The 25,277-nt window shown below is 32.2% G+C and overlaps 1 protein-coding gene across 4 annotated transcripts in view; it reads left to right on the forward strand.

The window, feature by feature from the left end:
- VRK2 (VRK serine/threonine kinase 2) overlaps positions 1–25,277 on the forward strand; it is a 105,129-nt gene that overhangs the window by 22,204 nt on the left and 57,648 nt on the right. For all 4 annotated transcript variants that reach the window (XM_016165163.2, XM_016165161.2, XM_016165160.2 and 1 more), the window contains exons 3-7: positions 12,389–12,438; positions 13,142–13,211; positions 14,541–14,628; positions 16,167–16,272; positions 17,457–17,549. In XM_016165163.2, coding sequence (XP_016020649.2) covers positions 12,389–12,438; positions 13,142–13,211; positions 14,541–14,628; positions 16,167–16,272; positions 17,457–17,549 — 407 coding nt within the window. The remainder of the gene's footprint in view (positions 1–12,388; positions 12,439–13,141; positions 13,212–14,540; positions 14,629–16,166; positions 16,273–17,456; positions 17,550–25,277) is intronic.

Below are 25,277 nucleotides of genomic sequence, written 5' to 3' on the forward strand. Positions count from 1 at the left end.
TATTTTTTGTTGCTACAAGTTCTGCATTTGACTTTTTTTTTTTTTTTTTTAAGATTCCACATATAAGTGATACCATTGCAATATTTATCTTGTTTTTCAGGTTTATTTCACTTTATGTGATGCCTCCCAGTTTCCTCCATGTTGTCACAAATGCAGGATTAACTTCAAGGTTGAATAATATTTCATTATATATACATGTGTTGATATATACACACACACAGATACATATACTACATTTTCTTTATTTGGTCATCCTTTGATGGCCACTTAGGTTGTTTCCATACATTGGCAATTATGAATAATGCTGCAATGAACATGAAAGTGCATTATCTTCAAGATAATGACTCTTTTTCCTTTAGATACATACATACCCAGAAGTGGGATTACTGGATCATATGATAGTCCTATTTTTAATTTCTTGAAGGACCTCCCTACTGTTTTCCATAGTGTCTGTACCAGTTTACATTCCTATTAGATGTGCACAGAGTTACCTTTTCTCCACGTCCTTGCCAGAATTCGTTACCTCATCTTTTTAATAATAGCCTTGCTAACAGGTATTAGTTGATATTTCATTGTAGTTTTAATTTCATTTCCCTGATTATTAGTAATAGCAAGCCCTTTTCATGTACCTGTTGGCTATTTGGATATCTTTGGGAAAAAGTCTGTTCAGCTTCTTTGACCATTTTTAAATTGGGTTGTGGTTTTTGTTTGTTTGTTTTTTTGCTGTTGAGTTTTATGTGTTCTTTGTATATTTTGATATTAACCCCTCATTGGATGTGTAGTTCGTAAATATTTTCTCCTGTTCTATAGGTTGTCTTTTCATTTTGTTGATTGTTTCCTTTGCTGTTCAGATTTAGTTTGATGTAGTCCACTTGTTAATTTTTGCTTTGTTGACTCTTGGTATCAAATCCTAACAGTCACTGCCAAGGTGAATATCGTATGGTGATACCATATATTTTCTTCTTGGTTTTATGGTTTTAGGTCTTACAGTCCAGTCTTTAAATTCATTTTGAGTTGATTTTTTATGTGCAATATAATACAGGGTTCACTTTAATGATTTTGATTGTGGCTATGCAGTGTTCCCAGATTCACTGATTGAAGAGTTTTTCCTTTCCCCATTGTATGTTCTTGGCTTCTTTGTCAAAAATTAATTGGCCAGGTATGCATGGATTTATTTCTTTGCTCTTTGTTCTGTACCCTATGTGTCTTTTTATGCCATTATGATACTGTTTTGATTACTGTAGCTTTATGCTATACTTTGAAATCAGTAAGTGTGATGCCTCCGGTCTTGTTCTTCTTCATCAAAATGATCTAGCAATTTCGGACCTTTTGTGGTTTCCTAGATATTGTAGGATTTTTTTTTTATTTCTGTAAAAAAAAAAGTGCTATTGGAGTTTTGGTATGAATTGCATTGAATTGGTAGATTGGGTAGTGTAGGTAGTTTAACAATGTTAATTCCTTTGATCCATTCTTCCAATTTATTGTCTCTCTTTCCATTTCGTTTATCAATGTTTGATGGTTTTCAGTGTACAGATATTTCACATTCTTGGTTAAATTTATTTCTAAGAAATTTGATGCTATTACAAATAGGATTATTAATTTCACTGATAGTTCATTGTTAATATATATAAACTCAGCGGATTTTTGTACATTGATTTTGTATCCTAATAATTGTATTTTTTTTAACACTTTTTGGGGGTAGAATCTTTAAGGTTTTCTCTATATAATATTGTGTCATCCACAAAAAAGAGATAATTTTACTTCTTCCTTTCCAATTTGGATTCCCTTATTTTTCTTGCATCATTGCTCTGGCTAAGATTTACACTACTGTGTTGAATAAAAGTATCTTGTTCTTGATCATAGATGAAAAGCTCTTCACTGTTGGGTATGATGTTGGGTTTGGGTTTCTCACTTTTAGCCTTTATTTATGTTGAGATATATTCCTTTTATACTCAATTATTTGAGAATTTTTAATCATGAAAGAATGTTGATCCTTTTCAAATGCTTTTTATGTACATATTGAGATGATTTTGCAGTTGTTCTTTGATTTCTTAATGTGGTATACCACATTAATTTACATATGTTGAACCATCCTTGCATCTCAAGAATAAATCCCACTTTGATCATGGTGTATGATCCTTTAAGGTACTAATATTTTGCTAAGATTTTTCTGAATATTGTCACATGTATGTTTATGATGCATATTGGTCTGTAATTTTCTTGGTGTCCTTCCATGGCTTGATTTTTTTCTATTATCTTTCTAGTCTATTTCACTTATTTTCACTCTGATCTTTATTTCCTTCTATTAACTTTGACCTTTGTTCTTTTTTCTTTCTTAGTTCCTTGATGTAGACAGTTAGCCTGTTTATTTTGAATTTCTTTTTTTTTAGTGTAGAACTGCTTTTGTTGCATCTCATAAAAACCAATATGTTGTATTTCCATTTTCATTTGTCTCAAATTATTTTTTTTATTTTTCTACATTCAGCCATTGGTTGTTTGAAGGGCATGTTTAATCTCCACATATTTCTTGAATTTTCAAGTTTTTTTTTTTTCTAATTGATACATAGTTCAATACCATTGTGGTGGAAAGGATACTTGATGTGATTTCAGTTTTTTAAATTCGTTGACTTGTTAACATCATCTCTCCTGAAAAATGCTTCATGTGCACTTGAGAAGAATGTATTCTACTGCTGTAAGATGGACTGGTCGTAAATGTCTATTAGTTTTATCTTGTCTAAAATGTGCTTTAATGTCTGTTTTTTTTTTTTTTTTTTAATTTTTATTTTTCTGTCTAATCTATCCACCATTGAAAGTAAGATATCAAAGTACTCTACTAGTATTGTATTGTTGTCTGTTTCCCCTTTCAGGCTATTAATATCAGTTTTATGTATTTAGGTACACCTATGTGGGTGTGTAAATATTTGTAATTTGTATCTTCTTGATGAACTGATCTCTTTATCATTATATATAAATGAAATAATGTCTTGCTATTGTCTCATTAGTTTTTGGTTTAAAGTTTGTTTTATCCAAGATAAATATAGCATCTGCTTTCCTTAATTTTCATTTGCATAGAACATCTTTTTCCATTCTTTCAACTTTTTGTCTCCGTTGTATCTTTAAAGCTGAAGTGAATCTCATGTGGGTATCATGTAGCTGGGTCTTTTTTTTTTTTTTTTTAATCTATTAAACCACTCTTTTATTTGGAAAATTAGTACATTTATACTTAAAGTAATTATTGATAAGTATGGTCTTACTAGTGCTATTTTTGTAATTGTTTTCTGGCTGTTTTAGTTCCTTTGTTTTTTTCCTCTTGCTCTCTTCATTTGTGACTTGACTTTTTCATAGTGGTATACTTTGATTACTTTATCTTTTGTGTTTGTACCATAAATTTTTGTTTTGTAGTTACCATGAGGCTTATAAAAACATAAAACAGTCTGTTTTAAGCTGATAACAACTTTGAACATATACAAAGAGCTCTACATTTTGGTTTTCAAAGTTCACGTGTTTCTGTCCCGTATATTCATTTAAAAAATTATAGTTTTTAAAATACTTTTGTTTTTAACCTTTGTGCTAGAGTTTTAAGTAATTTACCAACTGTTACAGTAGTAATGTATTTTGAACTTAACTGTATATTTACTTTTACCAGCTAGTTTACTACTTTCATATATTTTTATTTTAAAAACTAGCATTCTTTTTATTTCTGCTTAAAAATGCCTTTTAATATTTCTTGTAAGGCTGACCTAGTGGATATGAATTCTTTCAGCTTTTGTTTGAGAAACTCTTTATGTCCCTGTCATTTCTGAAGAACTGTCAGTAGAGATTTTTTAGGTAGTAGTTTTTTTCTTTCAGCACTTTGATTATATCCTCCTGCTCTTTTTCTGTCTTGCAAGGTTTCTGCTTAAAAAATCCACTGTTCCTTTTTCTCCGTGTCCTCTCCAACTTTTGTCATTACTTGTCGTATTGATTATAGCTGTTCTAACAGGTGTGAGATGGTGTCTCATAGTGGTTTTGATTTGTATTTCCCTAATAGCTAGCGATGTTGAGCACCTTTTCATGTATTTGTTGGCCATTTGTATGTCCTCTAGGAAGAAGTGTCTGTTCAGGTCCTCTGCCCATTTTTTGATTGGATCATTTGTTTTTTTTCATGTTGTTATCGAGTTGTATGAGTTCTTTGTATATTAGGCCCTTATCGAAGGCATGGCTTGCAAATATATTTTCCCATTTGGATGGTTGTCTGTTTACCTTGTTGACCATTTCTTTTGCTGAGCAGAAGCTTTTTAGTTTGATGTAGTCCTATTCATTTTAGCTTTTACTTCCCTTGCCTTTGAGGTCAAATTCGTAAAATCTGCTTTAAGTTCAAGGCCCTTGAGTTTAGTTCCTATGTTTTCTTCTATACGTTTTATTGTTTCAGGTCTTATGCTCAGGTCCTTAATTCATTTTAATCTTTTGCCTTTTTTATCTTATTCTTTTTGAGATTCTCTCCTTGTCTGTAATTTTTTTACGATTTAATAATAATATTTCAGCGTGGGTCTCTTCAGATTAATCTTGTTTGGTACTAGGCTTCCTGGATCTGGATATCTGTTTCTTTCCCCAAGTAGGGAAAGTTTTAGCCATTATTTCTCTGGATAAAATGCCCTTTTCTCACTTTTCTCTTTTTAGGACCTTTATAATATGTATATTGATCTACTCGATGGCATCCCATGTATCCCTTAAGCTGTAATCACTTTTTCATTCTTTTTTGTTTTTGCGCCTCTGATTGTGTGAATTCCAGTACCCTGTTTTTGAGTTTACAAATCATTTTTTCTACTTGATTTAATCTCCCGTTGAACCCCTTTATTATTTTTTGAGGGGTTCAATTATTGTGTTCTTCAGCTCTAAAATTTCTGTTTGATAATTTGTAATATTTTTTATCTCTTATTTAAAATCTAATTTTGTTCATGCATTGCTGTCCTGACTTTGTTGATCTTCTTTGTTACCATTATAATAAACTGCCACTTTAAAATCACTTTTCTCTTTTTCATGATCTGTTTCTAGAGATTTATTTTCTTCTTTTGTTTGGAAGATATTGTATTATTTCTTCATTTGACTCTCTTTGTTGGCTTCTGAATGTTAGATAAAATAGCCACCTCTCCCAGACCTGACGCTGGTCTTCTGTAGGCAGTGGTCTTCATCAGTCATCCCCTCCCAAACTCCTATTGTGTATGAAACTTTTATGATTGTCCAAGCTCCCTACTATGTTCTAAGTAAAACCCAGTAGTTGAGAGTGTGCCAAGACTTGTCAGTATTGCGAATCACAGTCAATAGCCCTTGGGATATGTGTAGTTTCTCATTTGTCTGATGTGTAGGAGTTGCTCAACTAGTTTCTGAATCTCTTTCAGAGGGAATTGCTCCATGTGTGGCTGTCCATTCAATGTATCCTTGGGCGAAGGGGAGCTTAGGAGCCTCCTATGTCATCATGTTGGCCGCTACTCAGTTTCATTAAAATAAAGATTTTAATGCTTATAAATTTCACCCTTTGTAGTGCTTCTGTTCATTAAATTATTCATCAAATGTATAATGAATGCCTACGAGGTTTTATTCTAGGTGTTTGTGACACATCTAAATAAAAAAATATTTTTGCCTGTGTGAAGCTTAATTTTGTCAGAAAAACAAGTAATAAATATGCACATTAACTGCATCCTAACTAATATCAATATGATATTTTTAATGTTCAGTCTTATATATTTTCTAATCTCTATTGTGATTTCTTCTTTCTAGGGACCAGGTATGTGTTCATAGATTGTAGCTTTAATAATCCTTACTCTTTGATATTTGATGAAACCTGCTTTCTGGGTATAGGTATGGGCAGTTTAATAGAATGTTTTATGTTAGTTGGAAAAGAATGTATGTTCTTCAGTTGTTTTACTATTGTTTTTATGTGGTCTTTAGTTAAAACTTATGTTTTTCCATTTATTTTTGCTTGCCTGCATTTTATGGAATTGTGTTAAAGTCTTCCACATTTTTATCACTGTCCTATTTTTTCTTATAATTATGCTGGCTTTTGATTTATATATTATGAAGATACATTATCATGTTTCAAGTTCATCATTTTTGTCTTTATGTTGAATCATTCCTTTTATGGTTAGGTTGGACTAGCTTTAATAACTCTTTATATAATTTTAAGATTTATATAATTTTGAAAATATATAGTTCAGCCTTCTTTTGACTAGTGTTGGCTAATTTATTTCCTACCTCTTTATTTGATTTCTCTGCACCACTAGGCTTTAGTTGTATCTCATAAATAGTATACATTTATTTATTTTTAAACTGTGTTACAGTTTCTTTCCTTATCTAGTGAACTTAATCTACTCAAATTTATTATGATTACTGTCATAATTTTTCAAATCTAAGATGCCACTGATTATAAAATACATTACTATTTTGTGTATGTGTATTGAGTCTATTAGATGCTTAAAAATTTATAATTATCTTTTCTTGAATCATTTATTTTGTATTTATGTAAGACCTGCTTTATATCTAATTCCTAATCCATTAAGCTATGACACAGTACCTTAAAAATAGTCTTACATCTGGAATTCATAGAACACTCAGTTGTTGCAGTTATATCTTAGCAAACATTTTTTCACTAATGTAAAATTTATGTACCACCTCTCTGTTTGGGCTGGTTAATTAATTTTTGTGCTTCACTAATCATTGTAAATGACAATTAAACTTAACATGTATACTGCCAGCAATGTATGTGAACAAATGAAGTGAAGACAGACATTTGGGACTGAGTTTGCACCTGCACAGGCAGTGACAAATGTCATCACTGCTATGTGGCCAATAGCAACTGTAAAATGTCTTCAGTTATAAGATGCATTTAAATTTCAGATGTTAAATTATGAAAAAAGTGTGGTTAAAAATTGATAAACTCAAGTATTTTCATTTATTTCTATTTCCTATTTTAGTTTACTGTTTGTCTTTTTAAAAAAACTATTCTTTTTCTGTCTACTATTAAATTATTTAGATTATTTAGTTTTGGTTTTTTTTTTTTTTGAAGTTATGAATTTTATTTCTATTATTTTAGCAGTTACCTGTAAACTTTCAACATACCTTCTTGGTTTAAGATTATGAAACTAATAATATCACTCCTTTTTTCCTGGATAGATACATGGGCATTACAACACTTTAACTCTAGTCACCATATTCCTATCTTATACATTATTTTTCTCATTGTTTTCGGTTCCCCTTATTCTAGATTGATTATTATTTTCTCTCAGCACGTGCAGATAATGTTATCCAATTGTTTACTTATTCCCTTGTTGCTATTCAGAAGTCTGTTGATACTTCATCTGTCTTTCGTATGTAATCTTTTTTGTTGAGTTGCTTGTTAGAACTTTGTCTTTAATTTTCTACAGTTTGAGTATATTATGCTGAAGTATGGATTTATTTATCTTGCTGGATATTTGCTATTCTTAAATCTGAGCAATCGTGACCTAAAAATATAGAAAGTTATTTATCAGACATTATTCAAAAGTGTCTGTCCTCCATTCTCTCTATTTTCTACTTGTGGAATTTTTGTTAGAAAATTGTTTTTCTGACACCTATTGGTGTTTCATAATCTCTTCTTTGTATTTTATGTCTCTTTATCTGTGTTTGCTGAATTCTGTATTATTTCCTCAGATCCAGTCCAGTTCACTAGTTCTATTTCTGGCTCAATTTAATCTACCATTTTGTCTACTTAATAGGTTTTAAATATTAATAGTTATGTATGTGTTACATATATTTATATATAGGAACGTGCATACAACATAAACATACAGTTTATCAAAAAAGTATAACCAAAACACAATCCCCATTTAAGTATGTCCTATGTCATAAAATAACCAACACTATAGAAGCTCTAACACCTTTTCCTCTCTTGTAGTAACAATGCTATCTAGACTATTTACAGTCTTTATTTTACTGTCTTTCATTATAGGTGTTGTACGTATATATGCATCCCTAAACAAATGTAATTTGTGGGTTTGGGTTTTAAAATTTATATAAATAGAACCAAGTATGCATTCTGTTTTATGCGGTTTCTTTCACTGCACAGTATGTATTTAAGATAATCTACATTGCTACAGTATTTGCATTTCATTCATTTACTTTGCTGCAATGTATTTCATACTATGACTTTAATACAATTTGTTAAACATTCTACCAAAGATAGGTATTTGGGTAGTTTCCAATATTTGGCTATCGCAAATTCACACTCCCAGATTTCCTCTTGGAGTCTGATGTGTTCCCTGTTCTTGGTAACTATCTCTTAGATCTCTGATGCTTTTCAAATTACGACTAATTTGTTCACCTATCTTCATATAGCATTTTGCATTATTTCTTATGTTATCGATACCTTTGTTTCTGTTATTGTAAGCGCATATTCAATCTATATGGGAGGTCTAAGCTTCTTGTAGTTTATGCTTTTTGTTTGGTTCTTCTTGTTTTGTAGTTGTGGATTATTAACTTATCTTTAGCTATGCTTTATCTCTGGTAATCCTGTGTGTCCAATGTGTTCCTTAAAGGAGATCTTTTTTTTTTCTTTTTTTTTTTTTTTTCTTTTTTTTTGTGCCTCTGCCTGGTTCTCTGAGTTACTGATTTTGAGTTCCTGCACCACACTGGTATAAATTTGAGTATAAATTCCTGAAGGCAGCTTGGGATAATTATCAGGAGACACTCTCTTTTTTCTAATACTCAGAGTCTAGGCCAAGACAAGTCTTTTTTTTTTTTCTTTTAACTTCTTTCTGTGTTTATTAGTGATGGATTCATTCATTTATTCATCTATGTTCATTTTCTCTTTCTCTCATTCTTTTCTCCTCCTCCTCCATCTTCCTATCTTTGTAATAACCCCTCACTGCTGAAGATATGGCACTTTGAAAATTCTGACTTAACTTCAGATTTCTACTTCTTGCAGGCCCAAGGACTTGTCCTTTTCCCAGGAGGATTTTAACACTCATATTCTTGGGTACCCAGACTCGGCAACCTTTTTTGGGTCTGCAGCATGGCCTGGAACGTCAGTGCTCATGTACATCATCTCCCTCTGGTCTTTAGAGTTCTCTTTGTCTTTGGCTTCCTTTTTTTTTTTGGATATCAAATCACCTCTACGTTTGTAAAATTTGATTTATTCTGCACGCTGTTTATTTGATAGAGGGAGGATTTTGGTTTATCTAGTGTGCTAGTCTATTGACACTCTTTACGTGACTCCATTATGTTTTAGTTTTTCCAGTTGCCTTCTGTGTAAGTCTTTGATTGCCAGTGTTAGAGATACAAATGAATTTAAGCAAAAAGGGGGTTTATAAACTCCTATAACTGATAAATACAGGGTTTTTCTGGCTTTGAGTATGGATAGATCTAGAGCCTAAGCAATGTCACTAGTGCTCTTTCTCTTATTCTGCCTTAACCCTACTTTCCTCAGTGTTGGATTTGATTTTCAGACTTCATTTTTATTTAGCAAGAGAGAAATGATCATTACTATTTTGAGCGTTTTGGTGTCCTTACCATTTATGGTGTATCTTGTATTGTTTAGCATTTTCACATCAAATCCTAGGAAAGACTTTTTGACCCAGGGGACACTTTGCCATTTCTGAATTGGTTACTGTGGCCAGTGGGCTTATATATTCCCATTAGTCAGGCTTGTTCATATGCTCAACTCTGGAATGTAAGGGAGGGTAGGTACACTGTGATAGGCAGCCCTACCAGGTCCACATGGATAGTGAAACATTTGGTTCCTCAGAGGAAGTTCCTAATAAATAGTAAAGAAATGCTAGTAATGTAGATATCATATATGTGCACAATGTGTTTCTTATCAGGTCATCAGACCTCTCTTCAGAAATTTAAGTGAAGATATGAGACTGTTGTACTTCCAACACTATGACTTTCAGTGACCATTCTTCTCACGCCCCAATAGATCAATCAGCTATAATCTACCAAACTATATCCCTTTCCCTCCATCATTGAGTCCTATCAGTTTCTGAAACCTCCGGAATCTGTTCATTTTTTTTTTTACCATCGATACTGTAGTCCACGCTACAGTCCCCTCTTCCTTGATCTATCAAAATTAAATTCTTATTTATCTGTCAATATCTACTGTGGTTCCCCTTCAGTCTGTTTGCCACATTATAGTAATCTGTTCAGAATGCAAATCTAATTATGTGTTTCCTATCTTCTAAATACATCTCAAGTTTTTAAAACCTTTTGTTAGAAATTATTGACTAGATTTTCATCTGGCCTTCCACCACCTCTCCAGCTAGTCTTGCTCAAGCATTCCCTTTTATATGAATTCTACATTCTTATAGTACCATCTACCTCTCTCTTCAACATTTATTATAATTACAGTTTTACACTTGTGTATAAGTATTTGATGAATCTCTGATTTCTCCACTAGACTGTAAAAGCAGATGCCATGTCTGTTTTCATCATTTAATTTCACCAGCTAGAATGACTTGGCTTACAGTAGAAAATAAATATTTGTTTCATTAATTAGCTGATTGATTACTGTAAAGAGACCTCCATGGTAACTAGGACAATTTATTTGTTTAACTTCCATCTACAAGAGCTTTCTAGTTGATTGATTTTGGATTTAGGCCCTCCAATATAATCTGACTTTGAACTTTATAGAGAACATTGTGTAGCTATCAAATGACAAGTGTGGGGTATTTCAAGTATATGTCAACACATGATTATGTTCATGTGAAATAATATGAAAGGAACCTTCAGGTTATTACGTGGTAGGGATATACTGATTGAAATCAGCAAGGAGTACAACTTTGCATTAGTTGGATATCTTTTTTCCCCAGTGGCAACATAATAAGTTATTTATCTAGTAGAAATCTCCTTTTTCCTTTTGTGCTTTTCTGCTTCTTACATTCTGTTTGGCTTAAAGTTTTATTTGCTGCTGTGGTTACTTGCTTTTAGACAATAAGCAGGAAGTTTCTACCAACTTATACCGCAGGCAGCAAAGATGGGTACTGTAGAGTCAGTACTCTACCAGCTGGACCAGGTTTACGAGATGACTATTCCTCCTCAGTCTTGGGTGTCATCCTAGTAAAAATAGTTTGCCTTAGGGCGGGAGGAAAGGCTTTTCTTATCTTTTCTTCTGTATCAGGACTGGATTCCTTTTTCTGTACATACTTTCTTGATTTTTTTTCCTTCCTCAGATTTGGATAATCCACTCCTACAATTCCTTTGGGGCAACTGCATAGGTGAAAAAAAATAACTTTATCTGAATAAATATGAAAAGAGATTTTGAATCAGTATAAATAAGTTTAGTTTCTTTGTTACTGTGAAGAGATCTGAGTTCACAATTTAAATATATCCACTAAAATTGAAGTAATAATTTCTTTAACTAGCTAATAGTTTTACTCATACCAAAAATTTGGAGTATGGGTAAGAAAATTGTGTATGTGTACAACTGTAAAGAACAAAGAACAGTTTATGTACCTTAGTAAAGGTTTGATATACATTTTACATCTATCATGTGAAGAAATAGAGAAAAGAACAGTTTATCGATGGAGTTAGGAAAAAGAAAAATATTAGGAGTAGTGATAAGAGGACACAACATTTTTATAAACATACTGAAAGTGTACCTGAAGAATTTAATTTTGTTCTTAATTTGTTAAATGCCGATTTCAGTTGTATTCAATATTACTTCTACCATTTAATAATTTACTTAATGTAGAGGACAGGATTGATTTGGTCTAAAAATTTAACAGTGTAATTTACAGAAGTTGGATTACTATATCTAAAATGCAAATGGTAAATAGTAAAACAAAGTAAGATAATTTGAAATTGAAATGAGCTTATATTATGAGATATGTATTCTTTAATGCAGGAATAATTGCTAGGCTCAGAAGATAATTTTTAAGACTGTTTATATTCTAACTTGATTTATTTTAGAATTTTGTCAAGTAAAAATTGTCTTGAACTTTCTACTTAAAAGGAATCAATTTTCATTTCTGAATTATTATAGATTTTAATTTAACAAAATTGAGTCAATGGATTTTACTATGTGTTATTTATTGGGTTTAATGCTATATATCTAGAAAATATTTTCTCCTGCATTTAGATCTATGTAATTAATAATTGTCCATTTTACATGTTTGACTATTTGAATATGGTTTATGCTAAAGAATGTGGGATGTGGTGTCAGACAGATTTGAGATTCACTCCCCAGTCTGCTCCTTCTTAGTAAATGATTCAACTTGTCAAACTTAGTAGGATCTTTTGTAAAATGGTGATAATATCTACTATAAGAGGTTCTTGGGAGCATATAATTAATATATTTGAAGTGCTTAGTGTCTGGGCTATAGTAGGTATTCAGTAATTGACAACAACTAATTTTCCCCCAATATGTTTTGTTGTGTAGCTTTCCCCGCAAATGAATCGGATAAGGATGCAAGACATGTAATAAAAGTGGTAAGTTTGCTCTTAAATTTGTATTTCATGTATATTTGACTTTTTTCTGCTTCATTCATTTTGTTTTGTAAAAATGTTTCTCATCATAGTTTTCATAATTTTACTTAACATTAAACCTAATGTTAGACTTTCACAGTATTAAAATGTAACAGCTGGAGAGCTTTGTCCTTCTCTATTAACATTTATAATCCTTGTATTTCATCTAGCCATCTTCTTCCTCTCCCTCTCTTCTTCTAGATGGTAAGGTCTTCAAAGGGAGGAATGAGGTTTTATTTTTGTTTGTATTCCCTGTGCCTACTACAATAAATGCAGTATAGTAGATATTCAGTAAAGGTATCTTGTAGAATGAACCACTTGGGTAGTTTGCAGTGTACTCACCCTGATGGTCATATTGACACACATTGAGTGTATGTATATGTGTACAATTCTCAGTGCTGTTCCTTCCATAAGAAGACTATTTTTGTGTGTAAGACTAGAAATTGCATTACAATGTGTTAAATTTTAAAACGAGATTATTTTAAATTATTTAAAATGAGTTTATTTAGTGCTTTTTATGAGAGTTTTAGTGGAAATTTTGTGCCTGTGTTTTATAATGAATGATTCAAGTACTATTATATATTGCATATACTCATATTTCACAATTGAAATACCAATTTCATCTTTGAGATTATTTTTCCTGACACAATTAATTGTTGTTTTATAGGAATATCAAGAAAATGGCCCATTATTTTCAGAACTTAAATTTTATCAAAGAGCTGCAAAAAAAGACTTTAGTAAGTAAAAATAGCAAAGCAAGCCACTTCCCGTATATATGCTTGCTAAAATGAGTGTTAAAATTTTTGTCTTTTTCTGGCCTTCTGGAAAATTCTTTTCAATTAGAAATGTTGTAACATGATACATTTAACTGTTATAACATAAAAAAGGCAACTGGTGTAAAATCTTGATATTACGTACATAATGGGTTATATATTTCAAGTCAAAATTGTTTCTGCTACTTACCTAAATTGTTATATACTTAGAATTCTCTAAGCATATAAGACAGTAGAAAAGAAATTTTGTTTTCTACAAAGAAACCATTAGGATAGGAAGGGCGTAAGGAAAAGTAATGAAAATGGGTGGTAGGTGTATATAAATAAAAGGAATGATTTTAAGGTGTATGGAAGTGACTGAACTTCACACAATTTAGAAAATAAGTTAAAAATGTTAGAAACTTGAATGTTGAAAAATTAATTGGAGCTAGATATCAGATGTCAGAACTGCCAGAGGATTTGAAAGTGAGATGAATATGAGTAGAGATGAAGAATAAAAGCATTTAATAAAGACTGTAAGATATAGATGAACTAAGAAAAACTTTAGGGAAGTTGATTTGAGTAATGACTTTATAGTCAAGGACCTTTACGTTATGTTTAAGGAAAAGAATGATGAGTCTAGTCTCAATAATTAACTTTCTTTTCCTTAATAAAACCATCTAAACATTAAGACTGTAGTCTTTACTAACTGCTTAAACTATGTCAGGGTGACAAATAGAATCCATTAAACCTGATTGTTTATCAGTAAAGCTGTCTGAAACATTAAACATACATGGTAGAAAAGTCAAAAATTAAATAAGCTAACTGTTTTAAGTGGATTTGATTTCCCTAAAACTAAATCAAAACAATTTCTGTATAACATAGTTTCAGAGTAAGATGATTTTTATGCCCAATTTCTATTTTTTCAACTACTATGGCCTTAGATTTTTAAGTAATAGGGAAGAAAAAGCCATCCCTTTATCAATCCTTTGGTTGTTAATATGTTATATTTAAAAACTGAACTTTTTTTTCATGAATAGAAACATTTGTGTATATGATACCAATGCATTTTATGACTATGACTACTTTTGTTTTGGTTGTAATTGATTTAATTTAAAACTTTGGTATATGCTTTTGTGTTAATTATACTGATAAATAAAATTTGAAGTCATTAGATGAGTATATTTAATTTTTAAAAACATTTTTATGAACATCTAATTTCTATTTAGGTTAACTAAAGTTTTAACATCAATGTAAAAGTAAGAAATACCTTTCTAAAACACATGAATCTTTCTATTGAATTTGTCTTTGCAGTCAAAAAATGGATAAAACTAAAACAACTTGATTATTTAGGAATTCCTCTGTTTTATGGATCTGGTCTTACTGAATTCGAGGGAAGAAGGTAAATGGAATTATTATAATCAGATATTGTCCTATCATTATTTCTTATATGGTCTGTTATGTGTTGCTATATAATATTACTTAAAACGTAGTGGCTCATAACAATAAATTAATATTATCTTAGTTTCCATGGGTCAGTTATGTATAACTGGCTTACCTGTATAATTCTAGCTCAGGACTTCTAATGAGAATGTAGTCATCTCAAGGTAAGGCTGGGAAGGATCTGCTTTCAAGATCACTTAAGTGATTGTTGGCAGGCCTGCTTCTGGATTCACTCATGATTGTTGGCAACCCCGATATCCTCAACATGCAGATCTCTCCATAGGCTGCCTGAATGTTATAAAGATATGGCAGCTGGTTTCCCCTAGAGCAAGTAAGTGAAAGAGGAAGAAAAAAAAACACAAGAGCATGCATCCACAAAGAAAGTCACAGTCTTATAATCTAATCTTAGAAGCAATTCCCCATTTCTACTGTATATTCTTTGACTAAGTCTACCCCACACTCAGGAAAATTAATTAACTTCCATCTCTTGAGGAGAGGGAAAACAAAGAATTTGTAGAAATATTTTTAAAATCACCAAATATGGCTAATCATCATAATTCATTAATAGTGATTTTTATTTTTTAAAAATTTGTCATTTGCTAGGTGCTCATTTTGTCTGTTTAAGAGTCTTTTAGGATAGATGATGTGTGTGTGTTTAGGTGAGCAAATAGGTGTAGGGGTTAGTGCTTTGCTCAAATGGTCTTCAAATATTACAAAGAAAAACAAAAAGAACAAACAATAGTCTTGTAACAAAGTATACGGCTACCAACAGGGCACTGCATGGCTAAGTGATGGTACATCCCTATCATGTAATATTATACAGGCCATTAAGTAAATCAGAGCCATACCAGTTGACTTGGAAGGATTTCAGTGAGATATTATTGAAAAAAAAAAAATGTGCTGCAGAAAAGTACATAAGATCACATTTTTGTAAAACAAAGACAAAATTTCCTAGGTGTCTGTGTTTCTGTGTGTATACTTAGATATGAATGGGGGCTGATGTGGATATGGAAGTGAAGGGAAGAAAAGGGGTGGAGGTACCAAACAAAAGAAAAGGAAAAAGTGCATTAAAAAAAAAAAAAAGCCATATTTATAAATGTGTAGAGACAGTAAATATGATTTTAAAAGGTCAAAAGCAAATATAAAATTGTATGGACAAATAATTTGTTCAAGGCCATGTGGCAAGAAGGGATAGAGTCAAAATGAACTAAATTTAGGACAATTTAATATAGAGAGACTATTTTCTCTTTATGATCTAAGATAGTGTGAGTGGTTCAACAAAGCATTCTCTTCTACTAGAAAACTAACTGCAAAGTAATTATCGAGTAATATTTTTCTATTAATGAACACCATAGTAGTTAATGTACATTCATTCTCTAATGGTTCAGATTGGATCATTTGTTATTGTTAGTTTGGGGTTATTTTTCCTTGTTTCAATCATAGATAGAAAGTTTCAAGTATTACTATCTGAGATCTCTTTTTGATATCTCCTTATAGTTACAGATTTATGGTAATGGAAAGACTAGGAATAGATTTACAGAAGATCTCTGACCAGAATGGTACTTTTAAGAAGTCAACCGTCCTGCAGCTAGGTGTTCGAATGGTAAGAAGGAATGATTTGATTCACATGCTCTATTTTCAGATTCTTTACCTGTTACAATATACAAATCACTGCCCTTTGTAGAATTATCAGAGAATGAAGGATTATTGCCCTGGAAATGTCAGTTATTGAGAGTAGAGGCTATTTTGGCGAAATTGATAACAGTGGGCTCTGTAAGTGACAGAGTGTGCTGTGTTTGGCACTCCAACCTCAATTAGGCATTGGTTCTACAGTCTGATTTTTTTCCGCACAGCTTTGTTTTACATATCAGAACAAGCTTGCATTGCTATAAGAGTAACATCTATTTTGTTAGTTATATTTATAACAATGCAAACTATAGCAAATTATATTATTTTCCATACTAAACACATGATGGTATGGGAGTGCTATAAAGTTTTTATTATGAGTTTGGGATGGTGGCAGTAATTAGTGTGGCAATGAATAATATATACTTTGCCAAACAAGAAGCAATGAAATCTTAATAGCACCCATGCACACATTTTGTTTATATTACATATTTGTCTTATCTTGTTTGTGTTTGGGTTGTCTAAGCTCCATTTTATTTTTTCCATTTCAAATAGAAAGAAACTTTTCATGCCAGGTTGGTATGTGGCAAATAGAACTCGCTAATTTTCCCATTTGTCCATTCATCCATCTGGCCATCCAGCAAATGTTTATTGAGCTCTAGGTGTAGGTGACAAGGCTCAAGGGCTTCAGAGATGACACTGTGTTGTTTTCTATTACTATATAGAGGGAGAATACCTGTGCTCATGGACGGGGTGTTTTGTTTTTGGAGTCCCCAATACTTGATCTCTAATTATTCCTTGGGTGAGGAATTACCGAGTGGGCTTCATGATTATTCACTTAAATCTCTGATTTTGTGTCCCCCCTTTGTACAGTGTGGTTTGGCCACTAGGCTGCCAGGAACAGACAAAAGGCATTATTGAATCCTGCTTTCCTTCCATCAGAGGCTTAATTAAAACATTTGATATTTGAGGGTCATTTTATTCACCTTTCTCCCAGAATGAGCAATCAGTACATGTGATATTTTATAGCAGATACTTAATTATGAAACATGTCATTTTGTTGTTAATACAAAAAAATTTACATGTTATTCTCTATTCAGAATGTTCGAGCTGATCATGAATTCTAGACATCAGTATAACCTTATGTATTTCTTTTTACAGTTGGATGTACTGGAATATATACATGAAAATGAATACGTTCACGGTGATATAAAAGCAGCTAATCTACTTTTGGGTTACAAAAATCCAGATCGGGTAAATATAATACTAAGCTTGCTTTCACTAAGGGTCCTCAAAGTACCAAACTAAGACATTCAAAAAATAAACTCCTAACACAGAAGAGTTTACAAATGAGGACTTAACATGATAAATGTTGTAATTTATCTTACCTTGTTTATCTAATTTAATACATTAAACTAATAAGTAATTAGCATGAGGAAATTGAGACTCAGGTTAAATGATTTCTTAATATACATATGGTTAAGAAGTGGCTGAACAGGACTTTGAACTTCTGAGCAAATGTAAACAACCATCACAATCCAATGGGAGAAGAAATGGATTTATGCAGAGAAAAAAATAAAAAGCTATCACATTAGCTCCTCTTCTATATAAAAAATTAAGTTTTAAACAGAGCAGCATTTCTATTAGAACTTTCTGCAGTGGTGGAAATATTCTGTATGATACTGTTCAGTAGGTAGTCATTAATTACATATGACTATTAAGCATTTAAAATGTGGATAGTGCATACTGAATGCTGGTGATGATATGGAGCAACAGGAACTCTTATTCATTGCTGCTGGGAGTTTATAATGGTATGACCTTTGGAGAAGACAGTTTGGTGATTTTTTTATAAAGCAGCTTACTTTTTACATAGCTGTTACACTCCTTGGTACTTACCTAAAGGATGAAAACTCATATCCATACAAAAACCTACACATAGATGTTTATAGCAGCTTTCTTTGTAATTGCCAAAACTTGAAGCAACCAAGATGCCCTTTAATAGGTGAATAGATAAATAAACCATGATATATCTAGACAGCAGTATTACTCATTGTTAAAAATAAATGAACAAGACATGGAGGAGCCTTAAATAATGCATATTACTAAAGGAAAATCTGTATAATTCCAACCATATAACATTTTAGAAAAGGCAAAACTATGGAGACATTAAAAAGATCAGTGACTGCCAAGGGCTAGAGGGGAGGGAGGGATAAATAGAGCACAGGGGATTTTTAGGTAAATGAAACTGTTCTCTGTGATATTACAAGTGTGGATACACGTCATTATACATTTGTCAAAACCCATAGAATGTATAATACCAAGAGTGAACTCTAATGTAAACTGTAGACTTTAGGTAATAATGATCTGTCAATGCAGATTCATCCATTGTAACAGATGTAATACTGTGGTATGGGATGTCAGTAGTAGGGGAGGCTATATTTGGGGGTGGGGTGAACAGTGGGTATATGAGAACTCACTGTACTTTTCATTCAGTTTTACATAAATTGCTCTAAATTTGCCAAAATTAAATTTAGAAACTCTTAAAAATCTAAAAAAGTGATTACGTAATCAAGTTAATATATTCATTGCCTTACATAATTAACCTTTTTTCTGTTTTGGTTTGTGGAGAGAGCACTGAAGACTTACTTTTTTAGCAGATTCGAAGTATACAGCATTATTAACAATAGTCACCACGCTGTACATTACATTTCCAGAACTTGAATATTCACCTTCTAACTAAACATCTCTACCCTTTGACCAATGTCTTCCCATTTCTTCCACACCATGATTCTGGCAACCACTATTCTGCTCTCTGAAACCTATAGAGGTTTCACTTTTTCACATGTCACCTATAAGTGAGATCATTCAGTAGCTTTCTTTATATGTCTGGCTTATTTCACTTAGCATAATATCCTCTGGGTTCATTTCTGTTGTCGCAAATGACATTTATTTTTTATGGCTGAATAATATTCCACTGCATATGTATGCACCATTTTCTTTATCCATCAGTGAACACTAAAGTTGTTTATTTACCTTGGCTATTGTGTGAAAAATGAAATAGTAACATGGGAGCGCATATCTCTCTTCAAGATGTTAGTTTCTTTGCCTTTTTGTTATATATTCAGAAATGAGTTTGCTGATCATATAAAAATTCTATTTTTTAATTTTTTGAGGAAACTCCATATTGTTTTCCATAATAACTGTGCCAATTTACATTCCCACCAACAGTGTAGAGTACCCCTTTCTTCATACCCTCACCAATACTTATTTCTTGTCTTTTTGATAATAGCCACCCTAACAGGTGTGAAGTGATGTCTTATTGTGGTTTTGATTTTCATTTCCTTCATGATTAATGATATTGAGCACCTTTTTGTATACCTGTTGGCCATTTGCATGTCTTCTTTAGGAAAATGTCTATTTAGGTCCTTTGCCCATTTTCAGTTGGGTTATTTATGTGTGTGTTTGGGGGTGGTGGTGGTGTTGTTAATGAGTTGCATGTGTTCTTATGTATTTTGGGTATTAACCCCTTCTATATGGTTCACAAATATTTTCTCCATTCTGTAGGTTGCCTTTTCATTTTATCAATGATTTTCTTTGCTGTGTAAATCTTTGTAGTTTGATGTAGTCTTACTGTTTATTTTGGTTTTGTTGCCTGTGCTTTTGGTATAGATTGCAAAAGATCATTGTCAAGACCTGTCTTGATTAGAAGAATTAATAGTGTTAAAATATCCATACTACACAAAGCAATCTACAGATTCAATGCAATCCCTATCAAAATTCAATGTCATTTTTCATAGAAATACAAAAAGCAAATCCTAAAATTTGTATGGAACCACCAAAGACCCTGAATAGTTAAAGCAAACTTGAGGAAAAACAACAAAGCTGGAGGCTTCATACTTCCTGATTTCAAACAGTGTTAACGTAATTAAAACAGTATGCTGTTGGTATGAAAACAGACACAGACCAATGGAACAGAATATAGCGGTCAGAAATAAACCCAGGCATGTATGATCAACTAATCTTTATGAGGGAGCCAAGAACATACAATGAGGGAAGGATAGTCTCTTCAATAAATGGTGGTTGGAAAGCTGGATACCCACATGCCAAAGAATGAAATTGGACTCTTACCTCACACTGTACACAAAAATTAACCCAAAATGGATTAAAAACTTAAATGTAAGACCTGAAATGATAAAATTAGAAGAAAACATAGAAGAAAAGCTTAATTCTAAAATTTCAAAAATCATGTGGCTAGTAGCCACTGTATTAGCAGAGATTTAAAAAGTTAAAAAATTCGAGTCTATAAAAAATTACAAAAATATAGATGGATAATTAACTGACTTTTACATGAGGAAAGAAATTTCTACACAAAAATACAAAAGCAAAAATCTTAGAAAATATTGAGAAATTTCATATTTTGAGATGTCTGTATTTAAAAAATTTAAAAATGAAAGGCAAGCGAGAAGTAGGAAGTATATTTGTGACAAATGTTTGAAGATATATAGCAAGCTCTAAAAAATTAATAAAAACACCAAATACATTCTTAAAAATAGTGATTAAAAGGAATGAACAGACGGAACAGAGAATACTACTGTCCAAGAAATGGATGGAAAAAGTTCACCATCACTAAAAACTAAGAGATATGCAGATCAAATCAGTGAGTTAACATTTTAAAAGAACTTATCAATTTTGAAAAGTGTAAAATAATCTGATTATACTGAGGGTGATGAGATGTAGAATGCCATTGGGAATGAAATTCAGTGGGAGTAGAAGAAATTAAGTTAATGGAAGAGCAATTTAGCAATATACATTAAAAGCCTTTAAAAGTCTGTATGCTTTTTTTAAGGTTAGGTTTATTAATGTATAATTTACAAATAGTATAATTCACTCTTAAATGTGTTTGACACAAGTGTATCATATATGTTTGATGTGTTTTGACACAAGTGTATCATATAACTACCACTATAATCAAAATATAGAGCATTTCTGTTGTCTTCCAAAGTTCTCTCTCTCATTTCCCTCTGCAGTCAGCCCCTTTCCCTCACCCCAACACTGGCAGTCATTTCTTGCCCCTGTATTTTTTGCATTTTTAGGAGTGTCATATAAATGGAATTACAAGATATGTACTCTTTTTTGTTTGGCTTCCTTCATTTAACATGTTTTTGAGATTTATCCATGCTGTTGTTTATTAGTAGTTCATTCCTCTTTAACAATAGGTGATAGTATTCTGTTGAAAACTGTAGTTTCTTTATTTCCTTAATAGACATTTGTGTTGTTTACTGGTTTTGGCAGTTACAAATAAAGTTGCTATAAGCATTCATGCACAGGTTTTGATATAGGTCTATGTTTTAACTTCTGGGTAAATAACTAGGAGTAGGATTTCTGGATCATATGGAAGTGTATGTTTGACTTTAAAAGAAACAGCCAAACTGTTTTCCAGAGTGATTATACCATTATGTGTTCCCACCAGCAATGTGTGATAAATCCACTTGCTCCACATCTTGCCACTACTTGGTTTCATTAGTTTTTAAAATTTTAGCCATTATAGTAAATATGTAGTCATACTTAGTTTTAATTTGCATTAGTCACCTCTAATAACTAATTATATTGAGCATCTTTCATGTGTTTATTTGACATTCATTTATCTTCTTTGGTGAATTAAATGCATTCATTTTTAAATTGGTTTCTCTATAGTAAGAGAATTTTATGTTTTGAGGATAGGAGCCCTTTGTCAGATATTTGTTTGCAGACATTTTCTGCATATGTGGCGTATCTTTTCATTCTCTTATCTATCTTTTAAAAAGCAGACATTTTCAATTATGACGAGGCCCTATGTAAAATATTTTTTCTTTTATGTTTGTCCTGCTTCTGTCCTAAGCCAGGATTACAAAATGTTTTCTCATAAGTTTTCTTTAAGAAGTTTTATAGTACTCTTAAATTTAGTTCCTGACCTATTTCAAGTTAATATTTGTATTTAGTGCAAGGTGAGGGTCCAGGTTCATTTTTTTTTTTTTTTTTTTTTTTTGTATACGTATGCACTGTTGTTACAACAGTGTACATTGAGGTGAGTGCCTTTGTCCCAGGTGAATTCCCTGGCACCTTTGTCAAAATGAATTGATTGTCTATATGTGTCTATTTCTGGATTCTCTTGATTCCAATATTATACAGTCAGTCAGTATCACACTTTTTTGATTATTGTAGCTTCATAGTCTTGAAATTAGGTAGTGTGAATCTTCAACTTTGTTCCCCCCCCCCCCCAAAATTACTTTAGCCATTCTGGCTGCTTTGCAATTCCACATATAATATTTTAAAATCAATTCATCAGTTTCTACCAAAAAACCTGTTATGATTTTAATTGAGATTGTGTTGAACTGTAGATTAATTTGAAGAAATTGATGATAATATTGAATCTTCTAACTAAATGCTAAGCTAATTTACTGGTAATAGAGTGATCTTTTAAATACTAATTTTTATTTCTTTTGTTATCATTTTTATTAACTTCACAGTATTTTCTGATTTCCACCGTGATTTGTTTTTTGACCCTTAGGTTATTTGGAAGTATGTTGTCTAATTTCTAGATATTTGGAGGTTTTCAAATTCTTCTCTACTGTTGGTTCCTAATTTAATTCTGTTGTGGTCAGAGAACACATGATTTCAGTACTTTAAAGTTGATTGAGAATTATTTATGCCTAAATATATTAGCTAACTTGCTGAATATTTCATTTAGCCTTGAAAAGAGTATGTATTCTTTATCTGCTTTTAGAGTAGAGTGTTTAATAAATATCTATGAGTTCCAGTTGGTTGAGTTCTTGAGATTTTCTATATCACTACTGAAAAGAGTATGGAAACCTCTAATTATGATTATAGATTTACCTTTTTTTTTTCCCCTGTTAGTTTTTTGTTTCATGTGTAATGGAATTCTATTATTGATACCTATGTTTAGGATTTTTATGTCTTTATGATTTGTCTCCTTTATCATTATAAAATGTGAGTTTTTATCTCTGGTGATATTTCTTAATCAGAAATTTACTTTGATATTAATATAGCCACACTACCTTTCTTTTGATTAGTGTTTGCACTGTATATCTTTTCCATCCTTTTGCTTTTAATCTGTTGCTGTCTGTATATTTAGGTTAAATTTCTTGGAGACAGTATGCTCATTCAGAAGCTCATTTTTAAGCCTTGTTAAGATAGGTCTACAATAGTCTGTACTCTGTGGACGGTTTGTACCTGCTTCTATGATGTGAAGTTCTGTGATTCCTACTGAATTCCCTGTAAGGACTTAGGACTCTGACCGGTTAGGACTCAAACATCTTCCAGCTCTGTGTGAACTCTGGGAATTGTTCTCCCTACTCCTCAGTTGTTCTTTGTCCCACCTTTTATCCTACAGATAAGACTGAAGGAAATCCCTAAGCAGATTTTTCTAGAGCTGTTTTTATCTGTCTGTCTAGATATCTATCTGTCTGTCTGTCCGTCCATCCATCCATCCATCCATCCATCGTCCATCCATCATTTATTTTTCCTATGTAGCTCCCTTCTTTTCTGAACTCCTCTCTGCAGTTTCAGGTTCTTTTGGAGCCTCTCTGAACTCAGCAGTTGTCTCCTCAGTGGAATTGCTGTACTGCAATTATTATTTCCCTTCCTGTTCTTCTTCTTTTTTTTTTTTTTAAATGCCTACAGCACCTGGTATTCCTAGGTGGTCTCCCATCCAAGTAGAGTCAAAGAGGTATTGGATAAGGACAACAGCCATCTATGTTAATGTGGAATGGGAAGAGTCCCGATAGGGATAGTAGTCAAAGTAATGTCCTGGATGGCTAATTGGGAGCACAGTTGATGTTCTGGAGCATTTTTATTTCATTGGTTTTACGCTTATGGGTTCTACAATATAATATTTTGAAAATGAATGTGTCTTTCTGATTTCATTACTTACAATGGCATTACCAAAAATGGTATCAAGTGGTGGTTTTGCCATTGAATACCACCTATTTAGCTATGTTACTAGATGAATAAAGTTGAAACATTTTAACTAAAATCAGGGTTTGTACACATCTTTTTATTTCAGTGATGCAAATGCTCTCATATATGAAAGGCCATACCTTTGTTAATCAGAAGCACATTGTTCTTTTGCACTAACATATCTTTTACATGAAGCCTTTCTTGATTGTTCTGAAATATAAGATCAGACTATACTGATCTCCTTTTGTGATTCCGTTAGCTTCTACTTTTCTAATGTGTGTTTTAAACACATGGCCACTGAAGTCTCAGTTGTGTTGTCTTATGTTCTGAACTAGAGTGAACTCTTTAAGGCTTATAGGTAGGTATGCTTGTCTTTCTTCTTTTGTATTCCTCATAGCACTAAGGTTAGCATTTCTTTTGGAGTGACCCTTCAAGAAATACTTTATTGACTTCCCAGGATGTGAGGCCAGTCTTAACACAATAGCTGTCATCTCATTTAGTGCCGTAGTACCTTGATTGTTCAACTCCTTGACCCACCGTGCCTCATGTATTTCTGCCCTGAAGCTGCCTGCTAAGTTAAAGAGGAGACCCTGACAGGTAGAGGAGGACAGTTTTTCATGTCAGTATCTGGCATGATCATATGACTTAGGAAACCTGTGATTTTTGAAAACACTTGTTTGATTACTGAGAGCTATGTTGGACTGGAAGTCAGGAAACCAGGTTCCAGTCCCACTTCTGACACTGAGCAGAATTTTAGCCTTTAGTAACCTGTGTAGTCTTTGGCTTTATAGTCTGTGAAATGTGGGACTGTGACTAAGTGATCTCAAAAGTTCCTTCTAGCTCTGAAATCCTATGATTCTCTGAAAATGTGTTTTCCCAGTCCTTAATGCTTATTGAAGATAATGTTTCTATTGTTTCATAGCTAAAGAAGTTTAAAAACTTAAATCTAGGCAAAATTTAATGAGCTGGGAGCAGGAATTGTAACAACTGACCTGGATCTGGTGGCAAAATATTCAGTTTCAGATT

This window comes from Rousettus aegyptiacus, unplaced genomic scaffold, assembly GCF_014176215.1.
Source record: "Rousettus aegyptiacus isolate mRouAeg1 unplaced genomic scaffold, mRouAeg1.p scaffold_m13_p_7, whole genome shotgun sequence".
In the NCBI taxonomy this organism is placed as follows: Eukaryota; Metazoa; Chordata; class Mammalia; order Chiroptera; family Pteropodidae; genus Rousettus; species Rousettus aegyptiacus.